Source organism: Aspergillus neoniger (genome assembly GCF_003184625.1).
Source record: "Aspergillus neoniger CBS 115656 unplaced genomic scaffold BO87scaffold_10, whole genome shotgun sequence".
NCBI classification, from domain to species: Eukaryota; Fungi; Ascomycota; class Eurotiomycetes; order Eurotiales; family Aspergillaceae; genus Aspergillus; species Aspergillus neoniger.
The window spans coordinates 794,560-815,061 of NW_020291138.1; the positions used below are offsets into that span (position 1 = coordinate 794,560).

Below are 20,502 nucleotides of genomic sequence, written 5' to 3' on the forward strand. Positions count from 1 at the left end.
CCGTCTTCGACATGGATTCTAGGTACTACTCCTCTTATTCCGCAGTAACAGTTTCTTCAATCTATTCAATTAACCAATAATTGGCCATGTTGAAGCTAGAAATGTTGTAACCCGGGGAGGGCGCCAGACAGACGGGCAGGCAGAAACAGGGGGGAGGGGGAGAAAAACCGGGGATTGTACGGAGTAATATATATTATTTTCTTTTTTTCTTTTATTTTCCTAACGGTCGCTTTACGCGCGCGCACGCCGTTAGCTAGCTATCTATCTACTTACTTATTATACGGGGTATGGGACGCTACAACACTATGCTACTTTACTTATCTCTCGTGTTGTGATGACACGTCGCCTGTAAGGTAAGCAAGCAAAGCGGGATTTAGGGGGGAAGGTACGGCGAGCGCCGGCCGCTGACACCCTGGTTGTTGTGGCGCTTTTCACCTGCCTTTCTTTCTTTCTTCCTTTCAGACCTCGGATTATACTATCTTAGTTTACCTATAGTTAAGTACTATACAGAAGGAGTAGATAAGCTGGTAGTTGCTGATTTCCTTGCTTGTCTTGCTTGATTACACAGGATAAGGAGTGTTCAGTCTCGGTCGGGTAAATTGCCAGTACCTGAATCTAAATCCTTCAACTTACTAAATTACTTACTATAAGCATTATCGAACCCCGTGTCTATAATTATAACCAGCAGTGCCAGTGCCAATGCCAGCGCCAGTCCAAGCTCCAAGATAGTAGTGTCGTCTATAGCTTCAGTGATGGGACTTCTCCCCCAAACCGGTAAAATATTAATGAGGATTGACTTGACCCATTGCCAAGTGGTGCGCTCCTTCCTCCCTTCCTAGTTCCCTCAGGTCCTAGTTTGCTTTAGTGAGGTACTAGTGTAGGTGGTGAAAAAGCTTGGGGCCGGAGGGGGATGGAATTATGATGATGGGTTTGAGATAAGGATTTTTTTTTTTTCTTTGTGGTTAGTTCTTACTAAGTACATTCTAGGTGATGATGATGATGACGGTGGTGGTGCAATTGTTGTGACCATGCCATATATCCTATACTACTTACTTACTACTATACTCATTCTTGTCTATTTCGTCTCCTAGGAAGACAGTGAAGAGTACCGCCGTAGGCAGACATACACACGGACCTGGCACTACTAACTGATTAACATATTGATTAATATATCGACTAGTTTAGTAGTTAGCTGCCCCTCTCTTCTACTTTCCCCCCTCTCGAGCTATGACGACGATCTCGGGGGGAGTTGCGAGGAGAGAGGAGAGAAGACCAGAGGGCTAGAACTATGACCCCTTTCACATGATAACCAACTGTAGTATGTATCGACATAGTCTAAGCTTGCAGCTTGCAGTTTCTAGCTAGGTTACTTGGCTTCAACTTCTGCACGGCATATGTAGCCTAGTACTAAGTAAATACCTACTCTGATGCTTTTTTTTTTTTTTTTTTTTTTTTTTTTTTTTTTTCTCTGTTGTAGTATGTATCGATGTATGATGTAACAGAAAGTGTAATTTTGTATTTATTGTCCGTTATTTTTTCCCCAGACCGCCACCACCTAAATAACCTAATGAGATTAGTTAATACAGATGGGATGGAATAGCGGGGATAGATGCCTAGGTGGGATAGAATAGCCAAGACAACAACCCAAGACAACAATGAAAGGGGGGTAGGATTGAATGACTGGAATGACAACAACTACGTACACTCTTCCTTTGACCAGATAGTAGTAGTATGGAACCATAAATTCTTTTGCTTCTCAATACTAATACTAAATGGTGAGAAGGATACCAATGAGGGAATTACCCAATTGGGAATGATGGGGTAAGAAAGAAAGAAAAAAATCACACCAGACGGAGGAGACAGAGAGTCACGGAAGATGGCCGGGATTGCGTCATGAGAATGATTTGCAGCTAATCCAGGAGTCGAGACATGGGCCTGCCTTAGTGGCGGCGCACTGCCGCGTTTCTAGATGACAATCTCCCGCGTCTGGAGGACTGGATCAGGCTGTTGACTAACTAGTACTTAGTTCTAGTAACGCACCATAACTGGACAAAGGGTTGTTGTGTGGGTTGTGTGGGCTACGGAGGGGGAGAAAGGACCGGAGATCCGGTGTATTAGATAATATCGGGTTCTAATCTGACTAGTTATGTTAGTTGATTCTGTTGCTTTGCTTTGCTATCATCATTATCGTACAGTTAGTTATGTAGGTGCAGCAGCAGCAGCAGGAGCTCAGCTCAGCTCATCTCAGCTCAGCCAGTCTATTCCGTAGTAGTAGCTTTTGCCACGTCAGGGCACTGCTACTATTTGCTTTCCGCTTCGCTTTGTTGGGGCGGGAGCGTACTGTCGTTATCCTGAACTCTCCTTCTAGTGGTACTGGGTCCATTTTTTTGTCTGCCTCTTTACTCCGTATACATGTGATGATTTGACTGGACTAGAGAGAAAGGGAACCACTCGTGAAGAATTTTCGCGTAAAAAGAAAAGAAGAAAAAACCCCAACCAAGGCACCACTCACCGTCCTCAAATCCAGACAATTTACGAACAAATTCCGGGACAGAACCTGCAAGAATGATACGGTGATCGGATGATTTCGGGAGAGTTCCGGGCATTCTCCCCCTCTGGGGCCCGTCTTGCGACTAACGGGGCTGGCTGGATAGTTTATCAGGGCGGATTGCGGAGAAATTTCTTACCTAACTTGCCCCCTCCTCGCTCTCTCCAGATGGGCCGGAGCCACGGGCTGCCCCGAAAAGGGCACCTCGGTGAAGGTACCTTTGTGGTTAGGCGCTTTTTCCTGCCCTGCCATTCTTTCCCTTCTTTCCCCTTGTGACAAGACTGACGACCGACCTCCTCCTTCAAGGAGCTTGGTACTCCGTAGCGGCGTAGTGCCGTAGAGATGTCTCCTACCTAACTAACTAACTACTACACTAGATGAATTTTTTTCTTTCCCTCTAACGGAGTACTTCCACCCCCCTCCTTCGCCTTTACCAGGTTTGATTGAAGCCCACCAACCACCCCTTCACTTCCTCTCCCCCTCTTCCCCCCTCCCCTCTCTCTAGTCTCTTCTCCCCCGGCTGAGGCAATTTTCCATCCATCGGCATGTCCGTCCCGAGTCCTGGATTCTTGCCGAGTCTGTCCCGAATCCCGTGGTGGTCTGAGCCGTCCTGACTGGCGGCTTCCCTAACCAGCCCTGATTTCTGGGGGTTGATTTCCGGTGGACGGAGTACAATCCTCCCCCCTCCTCCCTTAAGGGTCACATTAATCCGGTTACTGTTCCAGGCAATCATGTAACTATTCTGGAGCCGTGATGTGGCCAATACACCGGTAGCCCCATTGTTTTCCCTTTTCCATTATTTTTTTTTCCCCTCTGTATGTCGGCATTTTCTCCCTTCCGGTAGAATGTTTGCCCTGTCTATCAGTCTAATGCTTATCACACGTTAAAGTTTTCAATGATGGCTTTTAGTAGTATTTTATTCCATTTTCGCCCCTGGCTAGTTTTACTCTGTATAGTCTGAGTTTCTCGCTTCTGCGCAAGACTGGGGCTTCAGCGAATATAGCGGTGAGCAAACAAAATTTTTTCTTCAGCCAGATGTCCCATCTTGACTCACACGAAAGCGTTGCAAAAAGACAAGATGTGTGCCCAACCCGGTTCCAGCCATTGGGGCCATCTTTTTTCTTACCTGTCCAGCATTATGCCGTCGTTATGTGCCATAATTGTGTGAGAGTGGATCCCTCTCCTCCCCCCAGTCAGGACTGTCAGACCACCCCCATATAGTTACTACTTACGGATACGGAATAGTAGGTATCAACTAATCGGCTACTTTAGTCCTTAACCACCGGATTCAGCTGTCACGTGTGTTGGGGTCGTTATGAGTTACTCCGGACGGAGGTGAAACCCTGACAGATACCCCAGGCACAGCCGTGTCAAATCCCGATGCCCATCCCTGCTTGGGGTGATAAATGATATTCCGTCCAATCCGTTCCATTGATAGGCGGAATATTTCTATCCCCCTCCCTCGAGGGGATTTCCCCATCCTATCATTGACTCTCGCTAGTCCTCATTTCCACACTCATTCATTGATTAATAGTAGCAATGTAGTAGTATCCTAGGCCAGGGTGCTTAATATCGGCATATCCGGACACGTGCCGGGGTATTTTACCCTCGTTCGAGCATAGTTCACCCAACCAACAGCTGCCAATTACTACTAGTAACTATTTACTACTACCTTGTTGGTGTGTTCATAAGCGCTACGGGAAGAAGTATGGTGTGAGATAACAACAACGACAATAACAACACGGGGCAGCAGGCACCCGTATTGCCAATTGCCATAAGCAAGCACCCATGATGCCATCCGATTAGGTGCTGGGATAATTGTCTCCAACGACCGAATCTGCCCATGGCGCAGCTCGATAGGCATGGAATTGTTCTAGTCCTATAGTCTTTATTCAGGGGTACAGTCCTGTCACGCCCCTGGTCACGGGCGCTCAGACTACGCCCATGACGTCGGGTCTTGCAGTGCAGAGCAGTGCTCTCTGCTCTCCAGCTCAGCTGGAGCTGTGTGTCTCTGCTGCCTGGCTGGGCTAGGACCCTGTGATGGTGGGAGGTGGAGGGGTCTAGATAACACTCCACTGACCAATCTATCTTCTTCTTTCCATGCTCTTGGTGATAGGATGAGTGTCGGCGGTTTCAAATCAGGTAACAGCCATGCGCCGGTTAATATTGAGGGTGTGAGAGCAACCAGGCATGAGTCCAGCCCTTTTGGATGCCGAGTCCATCTACTTACTTCTTACCCCTCGGGGGAGACGGTGGTTCGCCATTGTTTCTAAGGCAGAAGCTGCTTTTGTACCCCACTGCTGGCGGGATAGACAATCGGTACTTGCAGTGTCGTCTCTGATAACTAAGTGATGGACTCGGTCTGTATTAGTAACATTGTTGCGATGGCTATGATAGGGTGATTGAGGTTGCTTTCAACTTTTTGGTCATGATGCAAGAATGTGTAAGGTTGTTTCCTCATGGTATCCTTCTATGGAGGTAAATAATATGTGGACATGTGATCTTGGTGTAACACTCTGGTCTAAATTGTGTTTCAATTCAAGGACTAAACTTCCCCCGTAAAAGGTTCTTGAATACCTTAGAGACTCAAATCTGTCGACAATTATCATCACCAGTATCTAGTGAATGAAGATGATGAGTTGATGCCAACCTTTTATGCTGCATGATATCCGTGTTGTCTCACTTCCCACCTCCGATACTCTTGACTCTCCACACCCCGGAGACATGTCCGATATGGTGATATCAAGACATATACTGAGCGACATGACAATCCCTTGGAATTGAGCATCAACAATGGCCTGTCAGTTCTTCCTTCTGACATATCTCATACCAACCACCCCAATTCCTCTCATCTCCTGCCTTATCTTCTCAAAGTATATTCGGTAATATTACCCGATGCGGTCGCGATGATGTCGCGCCTCAATATTCTGCCGCGTCTGCCCGCCTCCCGTCGGCCGAAGCAAAAGTCATTCAGGCATGCTTTTTCACCATTGCGATTAGTCTTGTGCTGGTGAGTGCCGTTCGTTCAGTTGTTGCCGGTGGCTATTCATTTCCTGTAACACAATTGTTCGGGGCTGCGATTGCCCCGGCTGCCCTTTTCCCACCACCCTCTCCTTTCCTTCTTTCTTTCTCTCCATCTCTCACGGCCATGGCTCCCCCGCGCCAGCGGACGACAGCCGCTCAGGATGACTCTCGCTCTGAAGGCTCCAGCACTGCAAGAGAGCATAAAACGACAACGGGAAAGTCTCGCAAGGGTGCTGGCGGAGCAGCAGCAGTGGCCGCTTTGAATACTCGCGAGGCAAAAGCTTCTGCGAGCTCTGCAAACGTCACCAGCGCTCCAGCTGGAGGCGAACATGACAATTTACCAAAGGTACGCTGCAATCGGTGTTAACTGGCTCTTTTCTTGACTATATATTCACTATATTCTCCATACCACTTCCTTATATACTGTGGAATCATATCTGACATGGATTGGATGTAGATCCCCTGGTCCGAAATGCCCCTCGAACTCCTCCACTCCTACCGACATGCCTACAAACTGTCTACCCCAAGCGCGTTCTCCAGCGAATACTCCCACTTGCTACTCTCCCGTGGAATCGGACTCCGATCACCAACTTCTATCGCCGCCCAGAGAGCACACCTAGCCCGCCAGGACCAGACGACGAATGGTTCCCAGTCGAGTGCATCCACATCCCGAAAAGCTCTGCAGAGTAATTCCTCCGCCCCGAATGGCGTCAGCACAAGACACAAAGACCGTCCGTCAAACAAAGGCCCAGATACAATTGATGTCAAGGGTGCGCTGCATCACATAATTGGTCAAGAAAGGGTGTGCAAGAACCAGCTTGCTGTCACAGTGCGCAAACACTTCAACAGCGCTGGTCTTGCGGAACAGGAGGCTATTGCGCGGTTCCTGTACAAGGTCCGTGAAGAGGGACGGGGACGACACTTCCGTCTTAGATTCCAGCCATAGTTCCTGCACCATCCTTCTATGACCTCGTCTCTCCCTTTTATCACCTACCTTTGATCCCGGAAGACTCATCCCGGACCTGCGGATATGTCGTGAACATAACCTCGGCTCTTTGTGCTTCTGGCCTTGGGCACGATTTTTTCAAGGGTTTGGGATTGAATCTATCTCAGGACTCCCAAGCCCTCTATCCTCCCTACTCATCACCTTCAACGCTTCTCCCCTTCCACCGGTCACCGGGCATCCTAGTTCCTTTACCTTTTCATGATACCCATTGGTGCTAGTTCAGATAAGTACTTCTTTCTTACTCCTTTTCACTATTTCCTTTGTTATCCTGGTCTACCTCCGCCGAGATCACTACTCTCTGTCTGTTACCCTTGAGCCAAGATCCTATCATGCTGGCTATCTTGTACGCCGCATTAGACCCTCGCCATCAGTGCACTACTCTTTTCCTTCTCTGGCTCATATACTTGTACATTATCACTCAGCAATGGGATACATCGGCGTTTTATCTTCATGTCTAGATTAATTGCAATAATATACCTGTTCTGGTCAATTCATATTCATAGTACCTCTTCACCCGTCCTGGGTTATATACATATATATATATATATATAGGTCGGTAACCGTACGCATACTGCCCCATCAATGACAACTACTAATACCAACTAAGACATGCATGACCTAGTAACAGTTATTCATCCAATTGCATTTTCCTCTTCCCGTCTGTCTCTTTGCACTTCACTTATACTCACTATATACATTTCACTTCATTCCATTTCGACAGTTGGTCCCTTCACTGTCCAACCGGCCAGAACTGAACCGTAGAACAAGACATGAAGGACAGTAGCAGCAGCAGCAGCGGCAGTAAAAGTAAGGATAAATAAAACCACTAAAACTAGCTCAATGAATAAAAAATCGAGGAAAGAAGAAAAGAAGGAGAGGAATACCTATTGACGACTAACAAGCGCAAAGCAAACGTTTCAGAGAAGCGAGAGTTGACGGGGGAAAAACGCCAAAATGCATCATAAACAAAAAAAAAAAAAACGTGTCCATTCCATAAATAAGTCTATCATACTTTCATATCATGATCCCTACCCCTGTTTCAATTGTCATTCGATTCCATAACATCCCATGAATCTCACCCCGTGCATGCATGCGTAATTAGTTGGTTTCATTTCCATGCATTCAGGCCAGCCCAGGGGTCATTGCCAGACGCAGATGTAGATTGGGGTTGGGACTGCGAGGGAGCTTTGTGGTGCTGGGATGTGCCGTAGGGTCTGCTCTGGGCGTAGCCGCCAGGACCCGTTGGGTACGGCCCCGTCGTGGAGGGGTAATTGGTCTGCTGGGGACGGGGCGGCGGAGGAGGCGGAACGTAACCCTGGGGCATAAAGGAGGATGGCGCTGCTGGCGGAGTGGGCCCGGCGTAGCTGAATGGAGTAGGGGTGGACGTGTAGAAGTTTGGCGGGGGAGAGACGGCCGGAGGGACGGGGTAGGCCATTGGGTTGTATCCCTCTGAGAGAGGCGCTGCTGCGCCTTGTTGGAAGGTCTGTCCTGGGACGTAGGAAACGCCCGGTGCATGGCCCATGTACTGTCCGTAGGGGGCAGGGGAATGCGAAATTGGGATGCCCTGCGGCTGTCCTCCTACATTTGGAGGGTACCGTGGGGACATCTTTGGTGAAGATATGGCGGGGTTGGGATATGCGGGCGTCTGAATGGCGGGAGGAGGGGACTTGACCTTGGATGGGGCGGTCGTCGTGGAGGAAGGAGTTGATGATGTCTTGGGTTCCGTAGACAGGCGCTCCATTAGCTGTCGCAGCTTCTCCCGTTCGCGGTCTTCCTGCTCAGTGGCATTGCTGGCCTTCTCCCGCTCGATTTGGCCTAGCAGCTGGGCGCCTTCCGATCGCCGATTGTTGATGAAGGTCTCAACGTTCTTCTTTAGGCTGTCTACGGTCTCGGTCATCTCCTTGTAGAAGGTCTGGGCTTGCGCCGTACCCGACAGGAGACCATTGAATGCATCGTAGATCTTCTTGTATCGGGACATCACCGTGTTGCGTTGACGGGTGATGGCTTCGTACTTCGATTGCTCGGCACGCACTCGTTTGTCCTGCAGTAGATCACCGTAAATCTTCGTAAGCTCCTTCATCAGCGAAGCCTGCTTGTGATTGGCCTGGAGGAGTCGGTTCTGGTGCGGACGGAATTTTTCCAGCTCCGCTTCGAAAAGCTGACTCTCCTGTCCAGAAATGGTTTTCTTGTTGAGTATCAGAACGTTCGAGATGTCGTCGTTGTGGACCTGTTTATGGGCTGTTAGTCTTGCGGAGCAATGTGCTCAAGCCTTCACATAGACGTACCTTATCCTTTAAGTCTTTCAAGACCTGAGCCCGTTCTCTCTTGACCAGATTCAGCTTCTTCAATATAGCTTCGACTCTTGCGATTTGCTCTGACACCGAGGAGCTGCCTTCGTCGTAGACATCATCAATCAAGCTTCCTTCCGCCGTTGGTGCGTACGGGCTGCCAAGTCCATTTTTACCCTTGCCCTGCTTGGAGCCAGCTTTGATCATGGCACGTTGGAAGAGTACTTCAGCTTCGTCTGTTTCACCCGCAGATCGCATCTCATCGAAGTCTGCCTCGTACTGCCGCAGAGTAGACAGCAGCTGCGAGTCGCTGGCACTCGCTTCATTGATGGTGTCTCGGTAGGTTCGAATATCGCCCCGTAGAGTAGTGTTTAGCCTGGCGCTGGGCTGCTGACTCCAATCCGCTCCGTATTTGGAGCGCATCTTCTCGCATACGCTCTCCTCCAGGTCCAATTGTTTAGAACACTGGTCTAGTTGTGCGAGAATCTCCACCTTGCGATCCTGTAGCCCATCGAAGGCCTTGATGAATGGTTGATGACCCGCAAGCTCCTGGCACCATCGTCGGAATTCATCATCCACAGTCACCTCCTGGTCCATCCCCCCTTTAAGGATATTCAAGCTACCCGGAAGTTTTAGATAATCAAGACTAGCCGCCATTTCTCCATTTGCCGTCTCAACTTTCTCGGTTTCCGCACGGATCAGCTTGGCTTTCTCTTCATCATAGAGACTGGCCGTTTCCGTAACGGACATCGGGACCAGTTTTTGGAAGATATCCGGGCCGATGATACGTTGGATATCCTGGCCTTGATAGAGCTCGCTGACAGGAATTGCCTTTGCTGCAGGAAGCTTCGCAACAGCTGACAAACCTGCCTCGCTGGGAATGGGTTGGTGATAGATGAAGTCGTTGTCCTTCATAAATACGGTAAGCTTGGCTTGGACATTGGCAAGATGATACTTGATGATATCGAGGAGGTTGGTGCCCGATTCGGAGCTCAAATTGGCATTCGAAGAAACCGATGATGGGAAAGACTTGGCCCATCCTAGTGCTGCGGTTGAGTTCTTCTCTGCCAGCTGCAGCCGAGCAATGGCCACACCGTGTGATCCGCTTTCGCTGTCCGTCAAGGCTTGGTAATAGGATGCTACGGATGCCATGTGCGCCGCCTTGGCTTGCACAACGATTGTCCACACTTTGTCGAAAATTCCCTTTACGAACTCCTGCATTCCCTCAGCGGCCTGAGAGTACAGATAGGCGGACTGACTTGCGAGTTTTGCGAGTAGACCGGCCTTCTTATTGTCCGCGATCTGCTTCTCCAGGAATACTTCTTGGCCTTGTGCGAGGGTGATGTTGATCAGAGCCTTAACAGTTTCCCGGTTCAAATCGGTCGACGGCGCATGGAGGAAATTCTCGTTGATATACGTGAACATGCCTGCGGATGCTTGGAAAGAGTGATACGCGGTTTTGAGACCGGTATCTTCGGCGCGATTCTGGTTTGCCGCATGGCATGACAGAACGGCGGAGATGTTGAAGATAATCGATGCTTTCTCGAACGCCAACGAGTATTGCGAAGTAGGCTTCTGGGTAAAGGCATCATACCTATGCGAGGAATTGAGGCATTAGCAGACTGGAACGGCGTGGCTGGTACAGGAGAAGACCAAGGGGTTAGGATACCAAGTGAAGGAGATCTTGATATGGTTCTCATCGACCGGAAACCTCAGGTCCAAGAGTTCCAGCTGTCCGTAATACCGATACAACAGGTCGCGGCCTGTCGCACTATCCTTCCCCGCGCCCCTCATGTCCTGGCGCAAGCGGTTGAGGGTCGCGCATTCTGAACTGTAGCGATCGGGGTCTTCACCGTAGCTCTGACGGATGTAGTCCTTGAGGGGTCGAATCCAATCGATCTCGTTGGTCTGCTTGAGCGGACACGAGATCATAGGCGATTGAACCATCTTGTTGCTCGGGAGGAGCGGGGAGCTCCCATCCAAAGGCGGAGAGACAAGCGGGCCCGAGGTCGAGCAGGGAAGTCAAAGTAGGGCGGACAAGGGCGAAGTCGCAGTGATGCAGTGATCGAGGGGGAGGGTTTTCGGGGATGGCACTGTGGGGTAACGAAGGTAGGCGATGCTTAGTCGTTCAACCCTGCGAGAATTGTGGTGGCCGGTGGTGGTAAGGATCGATAGATAGATTAGTCGCAGGGTCGCTAGCAAGTCTAGTCGTCCCCGAGGCAGCCTAACAGTAGTTCCGTCGTTAGCTCGACGATGATGACGGAAGTGGGGAGCCCAGCAACAAGACCAGCGAGGGAGGCGGGAGGGAATTGGATGGTGTAGTTGCTCCGGGGGGGAGATTAGGCTTTACCTGGCAGGCTACAAACCAAGACGAATGACAGAACTCACCTGCTGGGTGATGGAATCAGGCAGAAAGGAGTGGAGTGGAGTAGAGAGAGGCGGTTGGTGGTGGTTGACTGAAGGTGATTGTGACGAGTTGCGGATGGGGGCGAGGAGTGTGCTGTGATGGGACGCTTTCTAACCGCCGGCCGTGACGGCCAGAAAGGCAGCAATGTGGCATGCCTGAATCTATACTTTCCCTCTTACTCTCTCTCTGACACATCTTGCAATTTAAATCTCCACCAGTCAATGTCCTGTACCCCTCCGGACAGTTGGACGATCGAAACTCTGAATTGATTACTTGTTTTAGAAAGAGAAGAGGAGAATGTCTTGGAGCGCTAACTCTAATCGTACACGACATACATACACACATCATCCTGAGTAAATCTCTCTATAAACAACCCAACGTCACAAATGAATCAATTGAACGGATACAGGCGAATCGAATTATCCCAACATGCAGAATGGCACCAGAACCCCCAATCTCGCCGGCGCTATGATATTTTCCCGTAAACATAATTACACAGTAAGGAAACGAAAGTGTTTCGAAGGGATATCCAGATTTTGTCGATTATACACATGTTTGTCGGGGAACCCCTTTTAGCTGGAGCCGGACTTCTTCTCGTCGTCGGATTTGTTGCTGTCGCCGCGGTCCTTCTTGCCTGACTCGCTACCCGAGCCTTCCGATCCCGATTGTTTCGAGTGGTTCATGAGCTTGTGCCAGGCCGATTTCAGAAATCCCTCGTTCTTGGAGGAGTCGGAGGTGGCGCCGGAGTCAGGAGTCGATCTGCTTGTCTGTCAGCAACACCGTAGAAGGAACCAAACTCAGGGACATCACAATACTCACCCATCCCTAGGGATGTCCATGATGCGCCTGGCTGTCTTGTCGCCCATTTCATCTGCAAGAACCTCGAGAATTGTTCGCTGGTTGCTAGTCAAATACTTCGGCATGGCAACCTTGAACTCCACCTTCAAGTCACCCGTAGGAGTAAAGGCTCTAGAACGGCCCCCGAGTTTCTTCATACCCATGCCAGAGAGCGTAATGCGGTCACCCGTGCCAGTACCCGTGCCAACCTTGACCTTGACCTCGCCGTCCAAAGTCGGGACGGTCACTTCACCGCCAAGCAGAGCAGTGGTGAGGGGAATAGAGGCCGTGTAGAGAATATCGGAGCCGGAGCGGCTAAAGCGGTGGTCGGGGGAAACCCGGATGGAGACGTAGAGATCACCGCGCTGTGTACGGGAGCCAGGGGCTGCCGCGGTGCCTGTAGGAGGGGCGTCACCTTCTCCGGACACTCTCAGACGCATACCATCCTCGACACCGCCGGGAATGTCGACCTGGACGGTCTTGCGATCTCTGACCACACCACTTCCTTTACACGAGCCACACTCGGATCCGCGGGGAACAATCATTCCCGCACCTCCACAGGCATCGCAGGTTGCTGCAACTTGGAATCCTCCCTGCATGAAATGTACCCGAGTGCCGGAACCGTTGCACTGACGGCATTGCGAACGTTTGGCGCCCTTCTTCAGTCCATCTCCGTCACAGGTGCCACACTCTTTCAGAGGAGTGATGACAATATCCTTGGAGGTACCCTTCGCAGCTTCCATGAAAGAAATGTTGGTTTGAACCTCGATATCTTCGCCAACCAAGATCTCCTGGAACGGGCTTCGGCGTCCTCGACCCGCACGGCGAGCGCCACCGGTAAATGCGCCGAACAAGTCTTCGAAGTTGATGTCACCCGAGAATCCTCCTCCAGGGAATCCACCACCAAACCCACCACCGAAGCCGTGGAAACCACCGGCGCCGGCAAACGGGTTACCGCCAGTGGGATCGAAGCCGCCATTCTGGTCGAAAGCAGCTGAGCCAAACCGGTCGAAATTCTCGCGCTTCTTCGGATCGGACAGAAGTTCGTAGGCCGACTGAGCTTCCGCAAACTTTTCCTTGGCGCCAGGGTCTTTGTTGGTATCCGGGTGGTATTTCTTGGCCATTCCATAGTAAGCTTTCTTGATGTCGCCTGCAGAAGCACCTTTGTCGACTCCTAGAACTTTATACGGGTCAGACATGGCTCCAAGAGGAGCGGTCGTATGGAAAACCTGCGGACGGGAATGGGAACTTAGTCACAGCCCGGACAATCTCTCCATGGGACATTGTAGATGATACCTACCCTTGACGACAGGAATGCCGGACTGTTCTTGCTACGAACACCATCCCGCAGGCGCTGGCTTGTTGAAGAAGCAGTCGACACATGATAAGTCCGAACGGTGGTGGTTGATCGGACACTGGCGGCCGGGCTCTGCTTGGAGCATTGTCGCGAAGTCCGTAGTAAACGAGCGGGAATAGCCGCGGCTTTGGGCATTGCGGCGGAAGCAGCACTCATCGTGAGCAGCAGAGGAGCATCCAACGGGAGGATAAAGAGAGACGATGAGAGAGGAACGAAGGAGAAAGGCAGAGAAGCGAGATTGGAAACCGACGAAGCTGATTCGAGCAGAAGCCGGTGACCTTTTAGTTTTGAGACTCGCTCGACCGCCTCCTGATGGGGAAGACGCTTGGAAGCTTCGAGTCGCTCGCCTCGAAAAAGTTTCCCGACCGGAGCATCATTAATCCGCGCGCTGCGATGATGAAAGCCTGCTTCGGTAATCAAGCACTCGACCGACTTGACCGAAGTGAACTGATCTCCCCCTCGACCTCATTGTGCCCATTGAGCCATCACCTTCCTCTCCTTTTGTCTTCGTTGGGATTTCTCTCTCAGTCAGCTTCCGAGATACTGTCTTGTATTATATTAATCCCCCATCCCCTCTCCATCCCACTCACCTGCTTCTTTGCCGCCTCGTTTCATCCGCATTTACATTAGTAAAGCTACTAGCATGCTCCGCGGCCAGACTCTCCCCTGGAGAGCCGCGCTCCAACAAGCCTCGCGTCCCTTCATCCCTCGACCTCTACTTGCTCCCTCAAGATACAATGTCACCGCCCGATCGATACTAAATGCGTCGCGACTTCACCGCTCCCTCCCGACCTCCCGCGCCTTCTCCTCGAGCTCCATCCGGCGGAGAGAGAAGCCCCCGCCCGGCGACGAAAAGGACGACCCTGCTCAGAAGGAGCAGAAAGACGCAAACGAGGAGAAGGATGTTGAGCGTGCTCCAGACGCCCGACGCAAGGCTGCTGATCCCTCTGGCAAGCAGGGATCGTCACACGAATCCGGAGCTCCGACATCGGGCTTTGCACGGCGGAAGGAGAAAGCGGGCGCGGACAAAGAGCAACGTGGCCTGGAGGAAGACTCGAAGAAGGATGGTAATGCAGTAGAAGGCAAGGGGAACTCATCTGATACCCCATCCCCTATACCTGTCAATGGTGGCTCCGACTCGAGGCCTAGTGGCGCGAATAATGGTGGCAACGAGGATGGCGGTAAGAAGAGCAAGAAGGGCTCCGGCGAGAAGGCCTTGCAGAAGCCATCAGTTCCCGAAGTGTATCCTCAGGTGATGGCAATCCCGATCGCGAAGCGACCGTTATTCCCGGGCTTTTACAAAGCAATCACCATCCGAGACCCGAATGTAGCCGCCGCCATACAAGACATGATGAAGCGGGGACAACCATACGTGGGTGCCTTCTTGTTCAAGGACGAGAATGCAGATGGCGATGTGATCGAAAACCTGGATGACGTCTATGATGTTGGCGTCTTTGCTCAGATCACTGCCGCGTACCCTCTCCGGGGCGAAGCGAGTGGGGTCACCGCCGTTCTTTATCCCCACCGTCGTATCAAGGTCTCTTCGCTGCTTCCGCCTAGCGACGCTGCCAAGGCTGGTACAACCGAGGAGAAGACATCAGAGCGCCGTGGGGATGTTGTCGCCAGTTTCGAGGAGGGCACTGCCGAACTCGCCCCCAAGGACCACTATGAACCCACCTCCTTCCTGCGAAAGTATCCCGTCAGCTTGGTTAATGTGGAGAACCTTGCGGAGGAACCCTACGATAAGAAGAGTGCTATCATCCGCGCCGTCACCAGTGAAATCGTCAACGTCTGCAAAGAGATCGCGAGCCTGAACCCGTTGTTCCGCGACCAGATTTCTGCATTCTATACGGACCAGTTTCCCGGCAATCTGAGCGACGAGCCCGCTAAGCTGGCGGACTTTGCCGCCGCCGTCTCTGCAGGAGAGCTCAACGAAATGCAAGAGGTCTTGGAGTTGATGAACATTGAGGAGAGACTTCCTAAGGCCTTGGTGGTGCTGAAGAAGGAACTCATGAACGCGCAACTCCAATCCAAGATCTCTAAGGACGTGGAAGCTAAGATTCAGAAGCGACAGCGTGAATACTGGTTGATGGAACAGATGAAGGGCATCAAACGGGAGCTGGGCATCGAGTCCGATGGCAAAGATAAGTTGGTCGAGAAGTTCAAGGAAAAGGCAGAGAAGCTTGCTATGCCGGACGCCGTCAAGAAGGTGTTCGACGAGGAACTCAATAAGCTGGCCCATCTGGAGCCTGCTGCCTCTGAGTTCAATGTCACCCGCAACTATCTGGACTGGCTTACTCAGATCCCTTGGGGACAAAAGAGCGTGGAGAACTTCGGTATTCAGCATGCGGTGAAGGTTCTCGATGAAGACCACTATGGCCTCAAGGATGTCAAAGACCGTATCCTCGAGTTCATTGCTGTGGGCAAACTGCGTGGTACCGTGGAGGGCAAGATCCTTTGTCTGGTCGGACCGCCTGGTGTGGGAAAGACCAGTATTGGAAAGTCCATCGCACGGGCATTGAACAGACAGTATTACCGCTTCTCAGTTGGAGGCTTGACCGACGTCGCCGAAATCAAGGGACACCGTAGGACCTATGTAGGCGCTCTTCCTGGACGTATCATCCAGGCCCTCAAGAAGTGCCAGACCGAGAACCCCCTTATTTTGATCGACGAAATCGACAAGATCGGCCGCGGGCACCAGGGAGACCCGTCTTCTGCGCTTCTTGAGTTGCTTGATCCTGAACAGAATTCTTCGTTCCTGGACCACTACATGGATGTCCCGGTGGATTTGTCCAAGGTTCTCTTTGTTTGCACGGCAAACGTGACTGACACGATCCCTCGGCCACTCCTGGACCGCATGGAGCTCATCGAGTTGTCAGGATATGTTGCCGATGAGAAGATGGCCATCGCTCAGCGGTATCTCGCCCCTGCTGCTCGAGAGCTTACCGGTCTGAAGGAGGTTGATGTTAGCTTGACGGAGGAGGCCGTTGAGGAACTCATCAAGTCCTACTGCCGTGAAAGTGGTGTTCGGAATCTGAAGAAGCAGATAGAGAAGGTCTATCGTAAGGCGGCATACAAGATCGTTCGGGATCTCGGCGAAGATGTGCTCGCAGAAGAGAAGGCTCTGACAGATGAGGGCAAGGCCGTTCAAGAGGAGTCACAGAAGGAGACTGAGTCTCCCGACTCAAAGTCGCCTGTCGACCCGGAGAAGTCCACGACGGAAACGCCTCGCGTTGCGCTGAAGGTTCCGGAAAGTGTGCAGCTCAGTATCGGCAAAGACAGCCTTACTGACTATGTTGGACCCCCCATCTTCACGGCTGACCGTCTCTACGACACCTTCCCTCCTGGTGTGACCATGGGACTTGCCTGGACTAGCATGGGAGGTGCTGCCTTGTACGTCGAATCAATCCTGGAGAACGCCCTGACGCCTCAGTCCCGACCGGGCATCGATATCACCGGTAACCTGCAAAACGTGATGAAAGAATCTAGCCAAATCGCCTACTCATTTGCCAAGTCGGTTATGGCGAAGCAGTTCCCCGAGAACCGATTCTTTGAGAAGGCTAAGCTGCACATGCATTGCCCCGAGGGTGCTGTGCCGAAGGATGGCCCATCTGCTGGTATTACCATGGCAACATCTCTGCTGTCCTTGGCTTTGAACCACCCACTTGACCCAACCATCGCTATGACGGGAGAATTGACCGTGACCGGAAAGGTCCTGCGCATTGGAGGTTTGCGGGAGAAGACCGTTGCTGCTCGCCGTGCTGGTGCTAAGAAGATTATTTTCCCCGCGGACAACATGTCCGACTGGCTGGAGCTGCCTGAGGTGAGTGTTGGATGACTATTTGGGAGTGCCCGATAAGTGACTAACTTACAATCACAGAACATCAAGGAGGGCATTGAAGGCCATGCAGTAGGCTGGTACTCGGAGGTGTTCGATATCCTCTTTACCGACTTGGACAAAGGTGCTGCCAATAACATCTGGCAGAAGCAGCTGGCTGAGAAGCCCGAGAAGAAATCCAACGAAGTAGAGGAAGACGAGTGAATTACGCCACCAGTCCTCACGCCTTGATGACATACTGTTCTCCAGCTCACGCCGGGCATTGTTTATTTTCTTTCTGGTCACGTGCAAGGCGTTATCCTGTGGAAAGCATGGTTCGGAGTTGTCTTCATTTTCTTGTCACTTTTTCTTCTTTGGTTTCTAGATTCACTTCGTGGCGTTTCGCCCTTTGCTTCAAGTTGTGGGCCATACCACAACACCAGGTTGAAGTTGACGTTCGCCTAAACTGGCTGTCTTAGCAGTCCTGATACGACCAACGGCAAACTTGCAGCCTAGCACTCACTCCGCTCTGAGAAAAGAAGATGGTTGGAATGGTCCATGAGACCGGCTGTGTATCATTGTTGGATCATGTAATAAGCCGGTCTGGAGGAAGAGGATAGAGCTCTGACTACAGTGCTGCCTGACGCTGTTTTCAGGCTTGCTAATGGACAATATCACATCTTGTATATGTACATACCAAAGCTTTGACTTTGTTTCTTGTAATAGAGGCTACTTTGCCCAAGCCCTGTTCCTTCTAGACAGCCAAACTATGGCTTGAAACCTAGGTTCTGCCCATATTAGGTAGAGGATTGCCTCTTCACCTCGAAGATATCTGTAATCAAAGGTGAATATTACTGAGGCATGATCTGGCCCTAATGGAGACATCATATCCACGTAGTAGTTGGTCCTCCGGTTCCTAAAATTCCACCTCACTTGACAAGTATGTAAAGAAGTGCGAGAGAAGTATTTGTGTTTCAACACTCATTCACGCGTCCTACCTGTTAAAGGAGAGGCAGGATATCTCATTCACAGCGGCGTAAGTCACGGGACGTCTTTTCTCTTACTCTATAAAGCGCCTCGCAGGCCCTCTCTTGCGCTTGTCTAATTCTCCTCACCTCTCATATCCGTTTCTCACATACCCTCGTATCTTCTCTCGTAACTCACACATCCCGCACATATCGTCGATCAACATCTCTCGTTACCACCCAAAACAAAACAACCGCTACCCTCATCGTCATTCACGATGCAGTTCAATATCCTCTGCGTTCTGACCCTCCTTGTTGCCTTCGTGGCATCCGCGGCCGTCCCTGAGGTCGCTCCTGATGTCACCAGCACTCATGGAAGTATGTAGTTGTCCTTTCTTCTTATGCCATTCGCACAGAAAGACAAGATTGCTAACCGACACTTTCTCTGTATAAAGCCTGGTTCGATGTTGAAGACTTTGACGTGAACGATTTCAAACTTGCTACTCGTGATGAAGGTTCGTGCTTCTCTGTCTTTGTTAACATGACATCCCCTGTAGACACACGCAAGAAACTAACCCCTTCTCATTTCCTCTGAACACAGACGAGTCCAATTCTGAATTGGTCAACGAAGACGATGGTGAAACGGTCGAAATTAAGGACAAGAGATGTCATCGCCGTGTTTGCCGTTATAGCTCTCAGTGCTGCCACACTGATACATGCGTTCTGGGCGCCTGCATGGGACCTGGAAAGTGGCCTTAAGTGTGATGCATGTATCCTGTCGACAAGTAAGCTTGATGATGGCCTGACTTTTAGTTGGCTATCTGGTGTGCATCATGAGTTTATGCTTGGTTGATGGTGGTGAAGAGACAAGCTCTAATTAGTCGACATGGTTGCTATTACCTGGATGGTGTTGTGCTTTCTTTTCATATCTGCCAATCTTTCTCAGCTTAGTCTATGACACTGAGTGGCTCCTCTATTTCTTTCGTGTTACTTCCATCCTCCACTCTTGTTTTCTTTTCTGTGAGTCGTTGTTTGCCGAACAGGGCAATCGTCACCGTGGACTGATCTGTTGTCACCTGCTGCGCGGGACGACATGAGGAACGGACTATGGAGACTTGAGAGCCTAGTTCTAGCATTCTCGACGCTTGCTTCTTAATGACTTGATAGTATTCTGGCAATTCTAATCACTAAACCCTTACTCGAGAAGAACCTTGGCCGACATGGCCTAGACTCTATTAGTGTAACCTACTATATCCAACACCATCACCTACAACTCCACTACAACCATAACTAGATATTGATCCGTGATGATAATACTAACCGCATACTATACTATCACATATGCATAGACCGTCCACTAACGACTAGGGTTGTAGATATCGCACCAATGATCATGAAACCTTATCCGTCCTATAGGAGTAAGTTTCCTACCCGACCTACATGTCACTTTTACTTACTACTTACCACTACTGCTACTTCGGTCCGGAACTCGTCAAGGCCCCTCTCTCTACTACTGGGTCCCCCAGGCTTTGCCCCGGATTGGATGCAAGCAGGGGGAGCTAGTTGGTAGAAAGACCACGACAACGGATCTGACAGGCTGGATGAAGATGGGAGTGTGTCATTCGGACTGCCTGGCTATATACCATCCGGGAATCTCCGCATGGGTTGGTTGCCTGGTTATTAATCTGACTCTTTTTTACCAGATTAACATGAGTGGTAGGAGTGATGATGGCGATGATGTATGTCCCACTTACTGTGGTAAGGAAGGACTAAAAGTTCTCAAGATTTAGCTCTTGAAAGTCATCATCTTAAGGTTCACTGAGGTCATCGATGATTTTATCAGATGGTATGTTTGGTCTATTCTAACAGACAGACTATGCCCTTAGTTGTATACACTGAACTTTGTCACAGTTGTACAAGAACATGCATACCATGTCAGTAGGCAGTGCAGCGGGCCTGCATATACAGTCTCCATGCCATCATCTTCTCTCAAAGCAGGCTCAAGCACGACAACAACGGTCTGTCAATCTAGCAACTGCTAACTAACTAACTACAGGACTAGCAATAGCGGCTATGGTGTTCACTGGCACAGAAAATAAAAACGGGGATGTTTTACTATGCTACAAGGTGGAGGATAATGATTGGCCGCATCATCCTGAGGTGTTGTTGTTCCTTCGATCTGAATGGGAGCATCACTTTGAAAAAGTAAAGTTTAACCGCGGGGGGATACTAGCTACCTACTAACTAACTATA

The 20,502-nt window shown here is 50.5% G+C and overlaps 4 protein-coding genes across 4 annotated transcripts; 3 read left to right on the forward strand and 1 right to left on the reverse strand.

The window, feature by feature from the left end:
- Window positions 1-5,696: 5,696 nt before the first annotated feature.
- Window positions 5,697-6,725, forward strand: BO87DRAFT_433220 (histone deacetylase complex subunit SAP30 Sin3-binding domain-containing protein; the record flags this gene model as incomplete). Its single annotated transcript, XM_025627648.1, has 2 exons — window positions 5,697-5,918; window positions 6,030-6,725. The coding sequence occupies 2 exons, from the start codon at window positions 5,697-5,699 to the stop codon at window positions 6,516-6,518; spliced, it is 711 nt and encodes a 236-aa protein (XP_025481642.1). The 3' UTR covers window positions 6,519-6,725.
- Window positions 6,726-7,686: 961 nt separating this feature from the next.
- On the reverse strand, window positions 7,687-13,623 carry BO87DRAFT_304763 (BRO1-domain-containing protein; the record flags this gene model as incomplete). The annotated part of the gene is made up of 6 exons (XM_025619294.1): window positions 7,687-8,805; window positions 8,864-10,460; window positions 10,536-10,838; window positions 11,862-12,035; window positions 12,093-13,339; window positions 13,411-13,623. 6 exons carry the CDS (start codon window positions 13,621-13,623, stop codon window positions 7,687-7,689), a joined length of 4,653 nt encoding a protein of 1,550 aa, XP_025481643.1.
- Window positions 13,624-13,914: 291 nt separating this feature from the next.
- BO87DRAFT_457735 (mitochondrial serine protease Pim1) lies at window positions 13,915-18,004 on the forward strand. The gene is made up of 2 exons (XM_025628825.1): window positions 13,915-17,290; window positions 17,348-18,004. The coding sequence occupies exons 1-2, from the start codon at window positions 14,111-14,113 to the stop codon at window positions 17,507-17,509; spliced, it is 3,342 nt and encodes a 1,113-aa protein (XP_025481644.1). The 5' UTR covers window positions 13,915-14,110; the 3' UTR covers window positions 17,510-18,004.
- Window positions 18,005-18,416: 412 nt separating this feature from the next.
- On the forward strand, window positions 18,417-19,416 carry BO87DRAFT_457736 (uncharacterized protein). Its single transcript, XM_025628826.1, has 3 exons — window positions 18,417-18,627; window positions 18,705-18,764; window positions 18,851-19,416. The coding sequence occupies exons 1-3, from the start codon at window positions 18,528-18,530 to the stop codon at window positions 19,006-19,008; spliced, it is 318 nt and encodes a 105-aa protein (XP_025481645.1). The 5' UTR covers window positions 18,417-18,527; the 3' UTR covers window positions 19,009-19,416.
- Window positions 19,417-20,502: the final 1,086 nt, after the last annotated feature.